The sequence below is a fragment of the Oryx dammah genome, unplaced genomic scaffold (genome assembly GCF_014754425.2).
Source record: "Oryx dammah isolate SB20612 unplaced genomic scaffold, SCBI_Odam_1.1 HiC_scaffold_2, whole genome shotgun sequence".
In the NCBI taxonomy this organism is placed as follows: Eukaryota; Metazoa; Chordata; class Mammalia; order Artiodactyla; family Bovidae; genus Oryx; species Oryx dammah.
Genome location: NW_024070186.1, coordinates 49,592,791 through 49,611,248, shown reverse-complemented (window position 1 = coordinate 49,611,248; position 18,458 = coordinate 49,592,791). Strand labels below are relative to the sequence as shown.

The 18,458-nt window shown below is 41.5% G+C and overlaps 1 protein-coding gene across 7 annotated transcripts in view; it reads right to left on the bottom strand.

The window, feature by feature from the left end:
- Positions 1 to 18,458, bottom strand: part of LOC120868847 (schwannomin-interacting protein 1) — a 182,910-nt gene that overhangs the window by 16,964 nt on the left and 147,488 nt on the right. For all 7 annotated transcript variants that reach the window (XM_040247785.1, XM_040247777.1, XM_040247755.1 and 4 more), the window contains one exon: positions 16,911 to 17,029. In XM_040247785.1, coding sequence (XP_040103719.1) covers positions 16,911 to 17,029 — 119 coding nt within the window. The remainder of the gene's footprint in view (positions 1 to 16,910; positions 17,030 to 18,458) is intronic.

Here is an 18,458-nt window from a genome sequence, read left to right as displayed (position 1 = left end):
AGATTCTTTGGTGCTATACCCTACACCACTCCTTGGTTAACTTCACTTGGACAGCTGCATTAAATGTGAGTTTAAATGTATGTTCACTACTTTCTTGCCCTGGGTTGAACAACCATCTGTGGATTACGGGCAAGCTGTGCTCAGTCGCTCAGTCATGTCTGACTCTTTGCGACCCTATGGACTGCAGCCCGCCATGTTCCTCTGTCCATGAGATCTTCCAGGCAAGAATACTGCAGTGGGTTGCCATTTCCCTCTCCAGGGATGGGCAAGACAGGGGTTACTTAAAGAACTCGGATAACTTGCCCCCGACCTGTGACAGCCTGATTATTAAAATGTCCCAATTCTTCTCTTTCCTCTGTCTGGTCCCTCTGTAATAAGATTGTGGCTTCTCCATCCAGAGGTAGAGTCTATTTCCTGATCCTGGGCTGCCCTTCTGATCTGCTATGGCCAACAGAGTGCGGAGGAAGTGATGGCGTTAGAGTTCTGAGTCTCCCCCTGCAGGGAAAGCTGCCACCACCCAGGTCCAGCTCGGCCTGCTGGCAGAAGACAGACTTTGCAGTACAGAGCTCAACTGGCAATTGTCCCAGCTGAGGCCCCAGGCACTGAGCTCTCTGGCTCAGTGAAGAGCAGCAGAGGCACCTTGGCAACCCATAGCTGACCACGGACTGGAGGAAGCTGCATGTGAACCCAGGTCTGACCAGCAGTAGAAATCAATGCTTATCATCTGATGCCACTGATGTGGGTGGGTTTTTATTATATATCATCACTGTGGCAGCAGATAACTGGTGAAAGGTTACAAAGCAAGAGACTACAGGCTGTACCTCCAATGGCCTTTCCCCCATACTGCACTTAATCTCAGGTGTGGATTTATCAAGTCTGGCCTGTGATGGCAATATAATTTTAAGCGCATATACCTCCTGTTGTTGTTTTTTGTTTAGTTGCTAAATCATGTCCGACTCTTTTGTGATCCCATTGTCTGCAGCCCACCATGCTCCTCTGTCCATGAGATTTCCCAAGCAAGAACACTGGAGCAGGTTGTCATTCCCTTCTCCAGGCGATCTTCCTGACCCCTGGAGCAAACCCGAGTCTCCTGCATTGGCATGCAGATTCTTTACGGCTGAGCCGCCAGGGAAGCCCATGTATTAATCCTGTAGTTGCCCATAATTTCAAGGCAACTGTATGGTTTCCTTAAGAAACAGAGTAAAAGGGAACTTCAAAACGCCTAGGCATTTCAAACATGCATTGCTCACCTTCTGTCCAAAACCACTGTGGTTGTGAGAGCCTCTGGCTCTGCTGTTACTCATTGCTCAGTATTCCCAACTAGTCTGTGGCTGGGCTGTTAAAATATATTACCTTTATTTATTTTAATGGATCTTTGATGCATTATTCAAAGGCTTTCTACATAAAGCCTTTCTATATTTGCTGTTCTATGAGACTTTCAAAGGAGATGGACTATAAAATGTATGCTGTAATTAACCAAGGATAGCTGTAAACACGTTTCACTTTTCTAAGAATTTGTCATGAAGAAGGAGTGGGGGAACACCTGAGGTCTGGGTAAGTTCTAGATACACAGGGTGCATGATGGGGTCTATACAGGATGCACTGAGGTGGGTTAAAATGAAGCGCTGCTAGGGACTTCCCTGGAGGTCCAGTGGTTAAGACTCGGAACTCCCACTGCAGGTGGCATGGGTTTGATCTCCGGTCTGGGAACTTGATGCTTTTGAACTTGGTGTTGGGGAAGACTCTTGAGAGTCCCTTGGACAGCAAGGAGATCCAACAGTCCATCCTAAAGGAGATCAGTCCTGAATAGTCATTGGAAGGACTGATGCTGAAGCTGAAACTCCAATACTTTGGCCACTTGATTCGAAGAACTGATTCATTTGAAAAGACCCTGATGCTGGGAAAGATTGAGGGCGGGAGGAGAAGGGGCCGACAGAGGATGAGATGGTTGGATGGCATCAGCAACTCGATGGACATGAGTTTGAGCAAGCTGTGGGAGTTGGTGATGGACGGGGAAGCCTGGTGTGCTGCAGTCCATGGTTTTGCAAAGAGTCGGACAGGACTGAGCGACTGAACTGAACTGAACTGGGAACTAACATTCTGCATGCCATGCAGCATGACCAAAAACACCAGAAAAAAACTGTGAAACACCTTTCCCATTTCCCAAACCTTGCTCTTCACTATTCTTTTCCCTACTGACTGTTTCATACTGACATTTACCATGAGATTTACAGAATTACTATTCAGAAAAGGAAAGGCAAAGTTTCTGTTTCCCAATGTTTGTTATTGTGAAAGTAAACTATTTCTTATTTTACTTTAGTGGGACTGTGTTAACTTCCTTTTGCTAAAGACTGTAATGCATGGGGTGATCATTTGACTTTTAAAAAATTTAAAAATTTAAAATTGAAGTATAGTTGCTGTACAATATTATATGTTATAGGTGTGCAATATAGTGATTCACAATTTTTAAAGGTTATACTCTTCTTACAGTTACTATAAAAATACTGGTTCTACTTCCCGTTGTACACTACATGCTTGTAGCTTATTTTACACCGCATAGTTCGTACTTTTTACTCCCCTCCCCCTCTGATGCCTCTCCCTCTTCCCCCTCCCCACTGCCATCTCTCCGAGGTGCCCAATGTGGTAACCATTGGTTTGTCTTCTATAACTGTGAGTCTGTTTCTTTTTTGTTATATTCACTAGTTTGCTGTATTTGGTAAGATTCCACATATAAGTGATATCATACAGTATTCATCTTCCTCTGTCTGACAATTTCATTGAACCTAATGCGCTCCAAGTCCATCCATGTTGCTGCAAGTGATAACATTTCATTCCTCCTGAAGGGCTGAGTTAAGCTGACTTTTTAAAAAGAGTGATATTCATACAACAGGTTCAAATACTGCTGGTCTAACATATAACATTACACACACAGTGATGCTTGTAAGTATATTAGAAAAAAAGGGGGTGTCTAACCATTCATTCATTCGGTGATCAGGCAAGAACATCTCTGAAAACCCCACAGCACTGGTCAGCCAGGGCTGAGCCTAAGACCCCCACTATTCTTCTCTTCCCCACACCTCCACAGGCCAGGACACAGGCCTTCTAGTTCCCTACAGTCCTACCTATTGCCTTTTATCTGGGCAACCTCATTCCTTCAAGCTTCTTCCTGGCCCCTGCAGGCATTTTATAGTTCACGACCCCTGTATTAAGTGGATGCATGGAGGTAGTTGATCTAGGAAGAGAAACCAGGTCTTTGAACAGGTATCAAATGCTTGGATCATTAAATCACAATACACAAACAGAAATGTGGAATATATAAAGCACTGGGACAAAACTGAAAAACAAACACTTACTAGACACTCCTTATCCTACATATGAGAAAAGAAACACTTTCACTTAACCTGAACGTTAATTAGTAAGTAAGGTGTTAACCAAGAAGAGCGAATGAGCTGGGAGCTAACTGCAGAAGAAAGGCCATTGGCCACTGGAGGTGGGGTGAGCAAATGCAGAGAGGGATGGAAAGCCAACCCTCCAGCAGTTATGTGTCAGAGACGGTAAGGATTGTTTCAAACTGTGTGCTAGAGACAGGACTGGGGGACAGGGCCATCATGTTTCTTCATGTCGTGTCCTGACCCTGCATCTTACAGGACTCAGGCTTCCGGCTTCTTCAGCAAAAGCAGAGGAAAGCAGCTCCGAGGGTGGGAGAGTGTGGACGGCCCCCTCTGGGTTTTCTTCTCCCAGTTCCAGGCAGACCTTTTGTCTTCTCTCTTTTCTAAGGCTCGTTAGTTCTGGACCTTCCATCTGTATGTGTTCACATGAAGGCTGGTGGGCATCCAACACCACAGTCTTCTCACTACTTAAGAGGCTAGGGGTGGACTAGCATTCACCAGCTTTTCTCTGGTGAAGTGCCAGCCTCTGGAGCCTAGCCTAATTCTTCAGGGAGCCATGAATACCTGCATTCCTAAGACAGCTGCTGGTTCTAATTCCACATCAGTATCCAGTCCCTTCACTAATGACCACTTACATGTAATTAAATTTGGAATTATAGGGTCTTAATGTTAAAAAATGCATTTTCACCAGAAATATTTTCTGCATGAATTGAAGACTAGAATGAGACCTCTTCTGATACTGCAATAATGATGGAATAAAACAGTCATCTCTCCTAAGTGCCAAATGTGGTACACTTTCATCTTAATTAAAGCCAAATGATTTCTAAGTCAACTACATCCTCAAATACAAAGTTACCACTTTTGAGCATCTACTATGTTGTAGGCACTTAATAAATATTATCTCTAATTCTCAGATACATATAAAACAAGTATGATGAACTCCACTTTACATGTAAGAAAATCAAGGCTCACAGATTAAATTATACAAGGTCACAAAGCTGGCATTTTATTATAAGAGAGTGTGGTGAGAAGCCAGGCACTTTAACAAGGCTAGAATAAATTCATGAATGGAAGAGTAGAAGACAAGATGAAAAAATAAAAGCAAAACAAAAACCAAAAAATTGGAAACAACTTCAATGTCTAACGATAAGCGATTTAAGTATATTATGGTGAAATACATGAGTGGCCATTATGCGGCTGGTAAAAAATAAGAACAGTCATGAAATGGGCAAATGGTCTTGATGTATTAAGTCAAAAAGAAAAACCAAACTCTAAAACAGTAGGTATAGTATGATTCCAACTCTGTAAACAAAAATGTAGAGATACATGTACAGAAAAAGTGGCAGGAAATACACCTAGATATTTTTTGATGGAAGAAATTCAGCTGACTTTTAACTTCTCTCATTGAGTGCCTCTAAACTGTCAACATCCGCTGGATCATCGAAAAAGCACGAGAGTTCCAGAAAAACATCTCCTTCTGCTTTATTGACTATGCCAAAGCCTTTGACTGTGTGGACCACACTAAACTGTGGAAAATTCTGAAAGAGATGGGAATACCAGACCACCTGACCTGCCTCTCGAGAAATCTGTATGCCGATCAGGAAACAACAGTTAGAACTGGACATGGAACAACAGACTGGTTCCAAATAGGAAAAGGAGTCCATCAAGGCTGTATATTGTCACCCTGCTTATTTAACTTATATGCAGAGTACATCATGAGAAACACTGGGCTGGAGGAAGCACAAGCTGGAATCAAGATTGCCGAGAGAAATCTCAATAACCTCAGATATGCAGATGACACCACCCTTATGGCAGAAAGTGAAGAGGAACTAAAAAGCCTCTTGATGAAAGTGAAAGGAGAGTGAAAAAGTTGGCTTAAAGCTCAACATTCAGAAAACTAAGATCATGGCATCTGGTCCCATCACTTCATGGCAGGTAGATGGGACAACAGTGGAAACAGTGTCAGACTTTATTTTTCTGGGCTCCAAAATCACTAAGAAGGCTCTTGAGAGTCCCTTGGACTGCAAGGAGATCCAACCAGTACATCCTAAAGGAGATCAGTCCTGGGTGTTCCATTGGTAGGACTGATGTTGAAGCTGAAACTCCAATACTTTGGCCAACTGACCTGAAGAGCTGACTCATTTGAAAAGACCCTGATGCTGGGAAAGATTGAGGGCAGGGGGAGAAGGGGACAACAGAGGATGAGATGGTTGGATGGCATCACCGACTTGATGGACATGGGTTTGTGGACTCGGAGTTGGTGATGGACAGGGAGGCCTGGCGTGCTGCAGTTCATGGGGTTGCAAAGAGTCGGACACGACTGAGTGATTGAATTGAACTGAAGTTGCTATGTGTGGGCATTTAGCAGGATTAAAAAAGGAAAAGGAGAGAAAATGGGCGAGTTGATTAGCATTTGTTTGTTGGAGAAAGGTGAGTAGGATTAAATATTTGACAGCTGGAAGAGGACCACTGTGTGTGTGACTCAGATGGTATCTATGCAGAGACTATGACTCATGCATGAGTCAGGCTGGCTTTTGTTTCTGGCAGGGAGCTGAGGTAGGGGTGGTGGAACATCCTCTTTGAGGGCAGTGAGAAACGTATTTTCTTCCAAGTGGACATTTCCGTGGATGGACTCTTTGATTCAACTGTTGTCATCCCTCCCCAGCCTAGCCCTAACTTCCTTCTCATTTTTGCATCTGCACAGATAACAGACTCTTAAAGCAATGGATATACATGTAACTGTATTTTTTTTCTTTTTTTTTTGAACTTTGCCTTAAAAAAATTTTTTTTACTGTGCCACACAGCATGTGGGATCTTAGTTCGCTGACCAGGGATCAAACCCACATCTCCTGAAGTGGAATATCCCTTGGAGTTGAAGCATGGAGTCTTAACCACAGGACTGCCAGGCAAGTCCCTCACTGTATTTTTAAAGCCAGCCTGCCTATTGATTCTGCTCAGCCCAGGTGGAGTTTAAACTTGTATCTGCCTGACCTGCTGATGATTTTCAGCTGCTGGAGCTGAAGTTCAGCTCATACCCTTTCGAGAGCTGTGATAAGGTCTGGGCTGCTGCTGCTGTTTAGTCATGTCCAACAATCTGTGACCCCATGGACTGTAGCCCACAAGGCTCCTCCGTCCATGAGTTATCCCAGGCAAGAATACTGCAGTGGGTTAGCCATTTCTTCTCCAGGGGACATTCCCGACCCAGGGATTGAACCCTCATCTCCTGCTTGGCAGGTGAATGCTTTACCACTGAGCCACCTGGGAAGCCCTAAGATCTGTGAAGTTAGGTTAAAGATAGGGTAGTTGAAACCTCAGTGCCTGTGGATGTTTCTGAGTGGTATGGTTGGATTTGGTGCAAATTTTAACTGCAAATTCTTTTACTCTCTTGAACACTGAATTACTGCTTTCACCACTTTTCATGTTTATGTTTTAAAAAACACTGGGGCTACCATTTAGGCTTGGTCCCATAGTAAGCTTTATCTCAGAGACTTTCTGTTTCATGATTTAATTTGTGGTCATCTGATTCCATTCAGTCATTAGGAGAATGCAGTAGACTTACTGAATTGTGCTAATTCTGTGACACATGGTTATTCATCTTTGGCCATCTTTTAAAGCCTGGATATGTCTCACAATCTCAGTCACCCACACAGCTAGCAGCATAACTGTTCTACTAGGCAGTAGCCCCATCAGCCAATAAACCATATGAGGACCGATGAGAGGAGGTAGGCTCTGGAAGCTGGCTATCCATGCCTTCTGATGGAAACATGCAGAATGGGGGTGTGGCTTGGAAGGTGGTATGCAGCACCTCCTGATGGCACAAGGCGGGTGGCACTGTGGGGAAAGATGGACACCTCCAAGGGAAACTGGTTAAAGAATTGAATCGTGAATGTGAAAAGAGTGTAGGACTACCTTAACCAATTTCCCTTTTTCTTATTTTTTTTGTAGGTACAAAAGACACATGCGAAAAAAATGTATATCCAAGTAAACCTGAAAGAGCTTTTCAATAAAACAAAAATTCTGGAATTCCCTGAAAATCCAGTGGTCAGGCTTCTGAGCTTCCACTGCAAGGGACACAGGTTTGATCCTTGGAAACTAAGATTCCACATGTACATGGCACAGCTCCCTCTGCCCCTCCGCTGCCCTGATTAACAAAAAAAATAAAATAAAAAATAAAATTCTATGTGTTAAGGAGGCATGTGTCACCATTTAATTGACAGCGATTTTCTGAAATATCTTGCATGGGTTTTTAATGCATGTGATAATCTGACTGAGCTATGGTTTTTCCAGTAGTCCAGGATATGAGAGTTGGATCACAAAGAAGGCTGAGTGCTGAAGAACTGATGCTTTCGAAATGTGGTGCTACAGAAGACTCTTGAGAGTCCCTTGGACAGCAGAGAGATCAAACCAGTCAATCCTAAAGGAAATCAACCCAAATATTCACTGGGAGGACTGTTGCTGAAGCTGAAGCTCCAATAGCTTGGCTATCTGATGCGAAGAGCCGACTCATTGAAAAAGACTGATGCTGGGAAAGACTGAAGGCAAAAGGAGAAGGGGCAGCAGAGGATAAAATAGTTGGATGGCATCACCGACTCAATGGACATGAAACTGAGCAAACTCCAGGAGACAGTGAAAGACAGAGAGCCTGGCTTTCTATAGACCAAGAGGTCGCAAAGGGTCAGACATGACTTAGCAACTGAACAACAACAATCTGAATGAGAATAAAGGGGCACAAAAATTTTGATAACAAAATCAAACAAAAGGATTGTGTTAAACCTCCAGATGACAGAGCTCACTTGCAGTCAGTGAAGCTTTTTTCTCATAGCAGCGAGTGCTTATATAAAGAAAGTCTCAAAGAATCTGGTCCTCATATAAGCTATGTGTGTCCAGGTACATGGGAGGGACCACCGTCTGTAGGGAGTGCAAATGGCAATAATAAAGTCATGATAACTTGTCAAAGATGATGCGCCAATGAAAAATCTTTTCTAGAAGTTCTTTTAATTAAACATTTGGCTGTCCACTGGAACCATTTTTAAATATAAAATGCCAGCCCTGTGGCCTTTTTCTCCCCATCTCCCACTCTTCTGCAGTAGCTCTGACAATTGAATTCTCACTGGTGATAATAATAAAATTCATAAGACAGAGTACAGCTAGTTATGCCTCTAGCAAGATGTCAAATTTCACTTGCACAAAATTAATTGCACCTAATTAAACTGGGGTCATTGGCATTACCGTAAAGTGAGGCTATTTATTAGACAAAGAAAATTTCACAAATATCAATTTGCTGTCCTTTCAGGTTTGTAAAAGAGAAGAATTGCTTACATAATTAAATTTGTTTTGCCATTTTAATAGTATTAGTCCTCAAAAGATCCTCTTCAAATTTTCCTTTACTTTTAAAATTGTGTAATATTTTAGAATACTGGAGGTAATTCTTGGAGGAGGGCATAAAAAATAATAAGTTTTCTGCAGAGTACCCAATGACTTTTCAAATAGTATATTAAAAAAAAGAATTTGTAAACTATCATTTGCAATGGCATGTACCTTGGAATTACTCATATGAAGGAAATTCTATGCAAATTAATAGTGCACTTGTGTGAGATTAATATGAAAGTTTAAAAGATATGTCACATGTTATAAATAGGTTGCTGGAGTATGTACCTATTACTTAAGGAAAGCAAATTTCACTGCATTAGAACAAGACCACCTCTTTTCACCCATGCTGGGTATATATGACCACTGTGCTTACTTCTAGGAATTTATGCAAACATTATTACTGTCAGAGACCAAAGGATGATTTACTTTACTGGCAAAATGATGCTGCTTTGACCTGTGATTCCATGGCAGATTATATATTCAGATTCTCAATTCCTCACATTCAAAGCTCCTATGAATCCAGTTTCTTTAAAGGTGCTCTGCTGCTGCTGCTGCTGCTAAGTCGCTTCAGTCGTGTCCAACTCTGTGCGACCCCATAGATGGCAGCCCACCAGGCTCCCCCATCCCTAGGATTCTCCAGGCAAGAACACTGGAGTGGGTTGCCATTTCCTTCTCCAATGCATGAAAGTGAAAAGTGAAAGTGAAGTTGCTCAGTTGTGTCCGACCCTCAGCAACCCCATGGACTGCAGCCCACCAGGCTCCTCCATCCATGGGATTTTCCAGGCAAGAGTACTGGAGTGGGGTGCCACTGTCTTCTCCAAAAGGTGCTCTAGATCACTGTTATCTGTCCTACTAATACAACTCTCTGGGCTATATAGTGCCTCCCTTCTCTCCCTCCCCTCCACCCGGCCCAAACACAAAAGGAGGTAGTGGGTTAATTTTATTGGTCTTGTCTCAGTCATTCACCAATAAGCCTGTAAGAACAAGAAAGAAATGCATTTTGATTTGGGGATGTTAGAATGGCTGAGACAAGTAAACAGTAATCATTATTCAAACCAGCATCTCAAAAACTCTCTGGGGAACTTCTGTTTTTCATAATCTTCACACTGCAGGGTGAGAGGGGTATATAACCTTTTCTAGGTTACAACATCCCACTGCATATTTTATGAAATAGACTGCATTAAATTGTAATTATATTTATATGCATGTAAATAAAATCTGGGCTTCCCTGCTGGCTCAGTGGTAAAGAATCCACCGGCCAATACAGGAGCCTTGGGTTGGATCCGCACAGAAGATCGGGAAGATCCCCGGAGAAGGAAATGGCAATCCACTCCAATATTTTTGCCTGAGAAATTCCATGGACAGAGGAGTCTGGTGGACGATAGCCCATGAGCTGGGGATGGCTTAGCTACTAAACAACAACAACAACAACAACAACAACAAATAAAATCTAGGGTAAGGGAAGAAGAAGAGTAGGGGTCAGGTTTATTTTGTGTTTACTCTGAGAAAAGGAGAATGGAAAAGGCAGAAATAGCTTTCTCTACAATGTCCAAACAGGTTGTCCTGTTTGAAAGATGAAAGATTTCCTAGATGTCTATTACTAATGACCACTTTGTCTTGTATTTTCATAGCAGCCAAGCCAGTTTCCATTCCTTTGATATTAATAACATTAAGCTATGTAAACCTAGAATCCAAAATATAATGCTGATTCAAAATTAATTTGGTCAATGAGAAAAATTTTATAGCATTATAAAATTAAAAAAATACTAGTATAGTATTATACTAGTCATAAGAGAAAATGAATATTTTTTGAGAACATGAGTAATTTCTTAGAAAGCTTATTTCAAAAATAGGTAATTCATTTTCCTCATTTCCTTTTAAGCTTTCAGCTGAAGCATTTTCAAATAGAAAAAACCGACAAAGGTCATACGATCTCCATTTGAAAAGGCTGATTATGTGTGGATTAGCAAATTTGGAAGAAAAATATGGCACTTCCTGTACTTGCCACATTTCAGTATAAGTCAAATTTAATTACTTGAGTTATGAAGCAATATCAAAAATTCTTTTGCTGCAGTCTTGGGCATGAAATGTCTTTATGGGATTATAGTAAGCCTAGCTTACATTTAATAACTTGTCATTCTTTTAAAAAGTGCTTTAGGAGATAGCACCAATTAGAAAAATTCAGTGGGGCTGAAACCCAAAGGCCAACTGAGAAGGACTTACATTTGCAGTAGCAGCTTAATAAGCACGTCTTCCCAAGGGACCTTCATGCCACTTCACAATTTCTCACATAATGCGTATGAAGTTAATTTTTACAGGTAATCACACACCCTTTAAAATGCATAAATAGAACTCTATTATTTTGCCAAAGGATCCTACTTAACCAGGTAAGCCCTGCCTTAAAAGAAAGCTTAGCACTTCAAAAACCCATTGCTTGGTCAATTAATTTTAAGTCCTCAGCATCATTTAAAATTGAGTACTGAGCTCCATAAAGTAGTAAATTCATCTAATATTTACCTGGTTTTGGTTATTTAACTAATTCAGCCCATGTGCTTAGGCACATTTTGGAGTGCCACATCCTGACCTCAGAGTTCTAACATCCCTTAATACTTCTGTAAGGAAGCGGTAAGGTATTTCCAGCTTAATGAAGAATTTCAGGAACTGTAATACATTAGAACATTAATTCTAATAGGGATGAAGAATATGGGTTACACAATTGCAACTGAACATCTCCTCGGGCTTTTCTCCTACATTATTACTGAGTAAAGGGAATGGCAGTCAGACTTTGCAGACTTAAAATTTACAGGGATAAAGTGATATTTCTTAGAAACATTAAGTATCATTATTAACCATCATCCAAAAAGTCATCATGTTCTCAGAGAGGATGATCTCATCCCAGGATGAAAACATCTGAAAGAACAGGATATAAATAATCTTCCTTATGGTGAGTCAACAAGGGTAGCTTGTTCTGAGCTCCTGTGAAGTACATACGTGTTTAGAGAGCTGTGCCTCCAAAGGGCGTGGATGACTCACTGATTCTCAAATGATGCTCTGCTAGCAGAGCGTCAGGTGGGCTCTGAGGGTTTACAGGGGAGGGGTGGTGAGGGGCAGTGAGTGTGGAATAGAGGGGCACTGAACGGAAGTGGTGGGGGAGGCATATTCTGGGCAGGGTTATCCCCACCCCTCTCCTTCAGTCCTCCTGAACCAGAGGTCGGTTTTGTTTTACATACATGGTTTAGGCACACAATTTTATCTGCAAAGATATTTCTTCTATTAAAAATAATGAAAACCTTTTGGGACTTCCCTGGCAGTCCTGCAGGTTAAGACTTCGCCTTCCAGTGGGTAAGGGGGCAAGTTAGATTCCTGGTCAGGGAGATCTCACATGCCTCATGGCCAAAAAACCAAAACAGAAAACAGAAACAATATTGTAACAAATTAAATAAAACCTTTAAAAATGGTCCAGATCAAAAAAAAATCTTCAAAAAATAATGAAAATCTTTATGAGACATCTAGTTACAAATGGCATATGGAACACAGGTATTTATCTACTCTCGCTTCTGAAATCCTACTGTTAGGGGAAGCACACTTATTGAAACCACTCACCCTAGCCAGGCACCACAGTAATCATTCGCATGAGTTGTTTTATGGCAGGAGATCCTGATAAGGAATACTGAACTAATAAGCCACCACCAACCGGAAGAGTTCGGGAAAGGTCAAAAGGAGACACTGCGTGTCTGTCCACTTCCCAGAATCCCTCTGGCTAGCATCCATCTTGGCTGAGCGATGCATGCGCCACCGGGAAAGACTCTGAATTAGAGTGATTGGCCAAAGACCACCCAGAAACTAATCCCATCACCATAAAACCCAAGACTGCGAGCCATGCGGCAGAGCAGATCTCCTGGGTTCCCTTACCCTACTGCTCTCCACCCGAGTGCCCTTTCCCAATAAAGTCTCTTGCTATGTCAGCACATGTGTCTCCCCGGACAACTCATTTCCGAGTGTTAGACAAGAGCCCAGTTTCGGGCCCTGGAAGGGGTCCGCCCTCCTGCAACACTACTTAAATAAAATAAAAGGAAGAAAGAAAGGTATAAACCTACAGGGATGAAGAAAATGGAAAAGGAGACAATGGCACACCAGAGAGTTAGGAAAAAACCAAAACACAGATGGATGAGCGGTGTCTGACTTTATCTCAATTTGCTACATGCCTGCAGGGGTGGCTGGTGGAGGAACCAAGTGCATTTTCACTGCAGGATCCTGGAAATGCTCAGGTACATCTGAAGCTGGGAGAGTGGGGTAGACTGTACGTGGAGGAAGATTGATTAAGCAATTGAAAGAAAAATCTGGACCTTCTAACTTGCCCTGTCTACCTGTGGTCTGGCAGAATGAGAAAGTATACTACCTAGAGAGGCTGAATCAGAGGAGTTCCAGGCTGGGGGCTCCCTCAGGCACAGCTGAGGTGGCAATGAAAGGCCTTATTGAAATTACGGGAATTAAGTAAATGATGAATCATCAACTATTAGCCTGCTCGAGTCTTACACTAGCAGCCAGGCTTAAAATTCCTCAGGACGAAGTTGGAGAGGTTGTCTCTGGGTAACTTACAGCCCAAGAGAAAAGAGATTTAGATATTTTAAACTGGATTCATCCTAACAAAATAGTTGTGTTTTCACCTGACCATTCTAAACTTAAGTGTGTGCGCGCGTGCTAGGTCACTTCAGTTGTGGCCATCTCTTTGCAAGCCTGTGGACTGTAGCCCACCAGGCTCCTATGGGATTCTCCAGGGTGAGAATACTGGTGTGGGTTGCCATTTCCTTCTCCAGGGGATCTTCCTGATCAGGGATGGAACCGGTGTCTCTTACATCTCCTGCACTGGCAGGCAGGTTCTTTACCACTAGCACCACTTGGGAAGCCCAAAGTGAAGTTCATCATTCATTAATTCAGTAACTATTCAGTGACTGACTATTAGATATTATCTAATAGTTATGATGGTGAACAAAACAAAGATCTGCTCTCTTGAGGTTAATATTTTGGTACTAGAGAAAGACAACAAGTTAAAAGCATATTTAATACAATGTCAGGTAATGATAAGGGTCACAAAGAAAAACGAATCAGGGTAAGAGGCTGGGTGTTCACTTTTCAACTGGGTGATCAAGGCATGTCTCTCTGAGAAATCAGGATATGGCTAACAGGGCCTAACCAGAGAGTTTAGTGTTAGGGCTTGGAGCTAACAGCTCTTAAAGAGTTTTATACCTAATTATTAACAAAAATGAAAACAAACAAAAAAATAAACTCAGAAGAAAAATCGTGGGCCTACAGAAATCAGAAGAAAACATTTTGAACAATTTAACTAAAGTTAATACCTTTAGTGAAATGAGAAAGTATGATGTGAAAAATTTTAAAAACATAAACAAAATGGATAACAACTTCTTAAAAAATACAACTTACCAGAACTGACTTAAGAAATAAAAAGTATGTACAATCTTAAAATCACTTAGGAAACGGAAGCAGTTAAATCAACCATACAAAGTAGGCACCAGGCCCAGAGGGTTATACAGGTGAGAAACAGCTCATTCCAATATTATGTACAATGAAAACAGCATAAAGAATCCAACAGAAATTTGAACATAAGGCCCAAATAGATATACCACAGAAAGGGAAACAAGAGAGTTAATAAGCACAATGAAACACCATTTAATACATATGCAGTTAAAAAATATAAAAGAAATTGGCAATATTGAGTGTTAGAAAGGCTATGGATCTATAGGATCTTTGAACTATTGCTGGTAGGAGTGTAACTTGTGCAATTGTTTTGGAGAACAGTTTTGGCATTATTTTCTAAGTAGGAACATTCATGTATTTTCCTAGGAATTCCACTTCTAGGAATGTACCAAGAGAAACTTGCACATGGACAGCAGAAGACATGTACAAGGATGTTTAGAAGCAGCACTATTTACAAGAGCAAAACCTTTGAACAACCTTTGAAACAAGCCAATGCCTTTCATCAGAAGAGCAGCTCCATGAATTGGGATACATTCACACAATAGAATGTAATAGGGCACTCCAACTATGGACTGGCAAAGGGAAAAATGGAACAATTAAAATTTCAGAATAAACAATAAAATTTTTCAAGTAATCATAGTTTACTACATGGTTCAAGGTGAATAATATATAACCTTAATAATGTAAAATCAAACAGTTATTTTACCCCAAATTCTGAAAAAATTACAGGGGGAGGATGGGGGGATATGGGCTGTAAAAGAGTTAAACCCCAGCTTTCTGTTATTTGGTAGTCAAAAGATGGTTTAAAAGTAAAAGCTAAGATCAGCATTTTATTCAGAGACATAAACACCAGCAATAGCTAAGGAGTTAAACACTATTATTTCTGGAGAGTGAGATAGGATAGAGAGGGATAGGAGCAAGGACTGTTACTTTTATTTTGTGTTGTTATTATATACTCTGTAGTTAATTCTACTTTACTTTTAAAGCCATATAACACACACACACACACTTTGATTCTGAAACCCAGACCTCCTCCCATTTGGACCAGATGGATATGACATGGCTGAGCAGAGAGATGGGATTTCTAAAAGAAAACATTTTGGGGCTTTGGGGAGAGAATAGTAACAGAGATCTAGAAGACTATCTATGGGGTCTACTCTCCTCATTTTACAAAAATGAGGAAACTGAGGTATGGTAAAACTAAGTACATTGTTCAATTCTCAGAGTTAGAAGCTGACTAGGATGAACCCTCAGGTGTCCAGGTTCCTAGGCCAGAGTCCTCCTGCCACTTCCCACTAGGAGGGGAAAGAGGTGCTTCTACAGCAAAGGCAAAGGCTTCCAGCTCTGAAATGACATATGAAGAGATCGAGGGAATCCTCTGAGCCTATGCTGGCCCCACACCCACGAGGAGGGCATGCCTGAACACCGCGTGGCCAGGTCTCAGCTCCTGACTCCAGGCACTAACCCACTGGCAGTAACTCCTTATATGCACATATGTGTGCTTTCTGATTTGTGCTGATTCAGGTAAATCTGTAAGGATCAGACAGAAGTATGAGGCTTACTGAAAGCCAGATAAAATAGATACCAAAGTGTCTAATTCTGGACCTCATAGGAAGGAAAGAGTGGAAATTAACTGGCCGAACAAATGCATGAATGCTATTATTTGTCTCCCATACTTGGTTTATCATGGTAAGTATACCTAGTGTTTATACAGGGGATATTTGCTCTTAAGAGAGTCCAAAGGAAGAGACAGATATTTTGACAAGAAACAGATATCTGGGGAGGGATCAAGAGAATGCTGATGCATGTTCAGTTACTACCATCTTTTAAAAACAGTGTTCTATGTGCTTTCACCACTTGGAATACCTGTACTCGTAACAGTTAATTTTGCAAACTGTCTATACCTCCTCAAACAAAGTGTGACCTATGGACTGGCAGAGGAACATCAGCTGGGAGCTTGTAAGAAATACAGAATCTTAAGCCCCACCCAGACCTACTGAATCAGAATCAGCATTTTAACAAAATCCCCAAGAGACACACTTGCACATTAAAGTTTGAGAAGCTCTGGTCTACAGTCCTATTTTCTAGGTAAAATTACAATTTTAACATATTTTCATTGGAATTAGAAGCTATGCAAATAATCAATGATACCCTGAAATCAAGATTAAAACAAAACAAAACACCTTGCAAGACAGGTTAAGCTTGCAGTAAATGTTCAATGATCAAAGTGGGAATTGTATTTCTCAGTTACCAGTATTCATGGTTATCAAATGGATCAGAGGGGTGAGTCTGGATGTTTTGGGATTGCTTAATGGCAAATCTGGTGGTCTGCCACAATGTTCCAAACATCAGTCGGCTTGCTTAAGAGTGTAGCTTGATTTCCCCATCACAAAGTAAAATCAGTATTGTGTCTAAAAATGAAATATAGAAATCTGACCTCAAATGGGCCCCAAATCCCCAAAACTAAAACCCAAAAAACCAACCCAACAAACAGGTGGGGAGGGATCTGTCCAGCACACAAATAAAGGTGGTAGTGTTATGGGGGAAAAATACTCAAGGATTTAAAGGATATCTCATTAAACATACAGTCAGATGACAAAATCCATTAGGTACATATATATATATATATATAAATCAACTCAAAACAGCACTCACCGGGAGGAAAGGCTTGGCTTCCCGCTTTTGCTACAGCTGGTATAAATTCCTGGGCCATCATCAAAGAAGCTTCCCAGTGCCAACTTCTGTCGGATAGACTCCCTCTCATTTTTCTGTGCCTAAAATTTCAGGAAAATAAAACATGCCGATAAGCAGGCAGATACATCACAACCAGAGGCAATCTAACTGCTAGGTCTCTTAGAACTGTAATATTAGACAAAAATAAAATAAAACAGGCCACAGCACAAGAGCATTTGAATTAATAAGAGCTGAAATGCAACCAGTCATTCCTGACTCCGAGTCTGTGAGTTAATTTCAATTCTTCAGAGCCCATTACGATCACTAGTCTAGGAAATCACCCTCATGGTACTAAATGGTTGTCATCAGGGTGGAACTACAGCTGACTCTTCAACAACACGGGTTTGAACTGCTCAGATCCAGTTACAGAAGACTTTTTTCAATAGTAAATACTATAGTACTTCACGATCCATGGCTCGTTGAATCTGTGAACCACACACAGGCATGGCTGACTGTAAGTAACAGGCAGATTCTCTACTGTACTGAGGGTTGATACCCCTAACCCTTTGTTAAAGGGTTACCTGTAGATTATTTGGTGCTTTCATCTTTCTTCTTACCTGCTAGATATGACAAGAGTAAAAGAGTAAAGGACAAGCACTTTGTCCTAAATCAAATCGCTTTTATCTTAAATGAGGGCTCATGTCTTTTGCCTTCTTTACATGGTCCCTTTCAGTCCACTTTCTCTTTGGCAGGAACATTAATTCATTCAACTGACAGGCATCAAGCCTCTATGAGAGGCAGGAGCCATCCTGTGACGCTGGAAGCACGGCTCAGGATGGATAGACAGAGCCTCTGCCCCTACCCAGCTTACAGTCTTGGTGGGGACATTTGTTTTTGTTCAATATCCTGATCTCACCGGGTTTAGAATGTGAGAAATCCTAACACAGTGCTTGGAATAGCTGGAGGATTCTCACTGGACCCATCTGTTTCATATTTTGAAGGGAAGTCAGGTCCATGTCTAGGAACAGAATTTGGTAAACTACACTACTGGGATAATTTGGATATGTTTACGACCCTTGGCTTCCCATAAAAGTCCCATAAAAACTCACCATGCTGAACTTCTAAACGCTTTAAACAACAGGAGAGGAGATTAGACATGATTTCCTTAGTTAAAAATAAACCCACAAAAAACCAAATATAATGAGTTGGATATCCTGGGGTGAGAATGAGATTTAGGTTTTCTGTTTTTGTGGGGGGAGGAGGACTGTGAGAAGCACCATTTTAAGTTTTGAGCAGGGAGCTGAAGACGATGCTGACCAAATTATACTACGCAACACAACTCAGGTGGTGGGGTGTGGTCACAGAACACCCCATCACCCCGATTCTCCCAGGAGGAGGTTCTGGAGCCACATTTGCTGCCACCAGTACCCACAAGTTTCAGAGGAAGCTCTGATCCACCATCTGAGCATCACTGTCACAGTAATGACACGTACAACCTATCGTAAGGGCAGGCTGAAAAATGGCTTCATT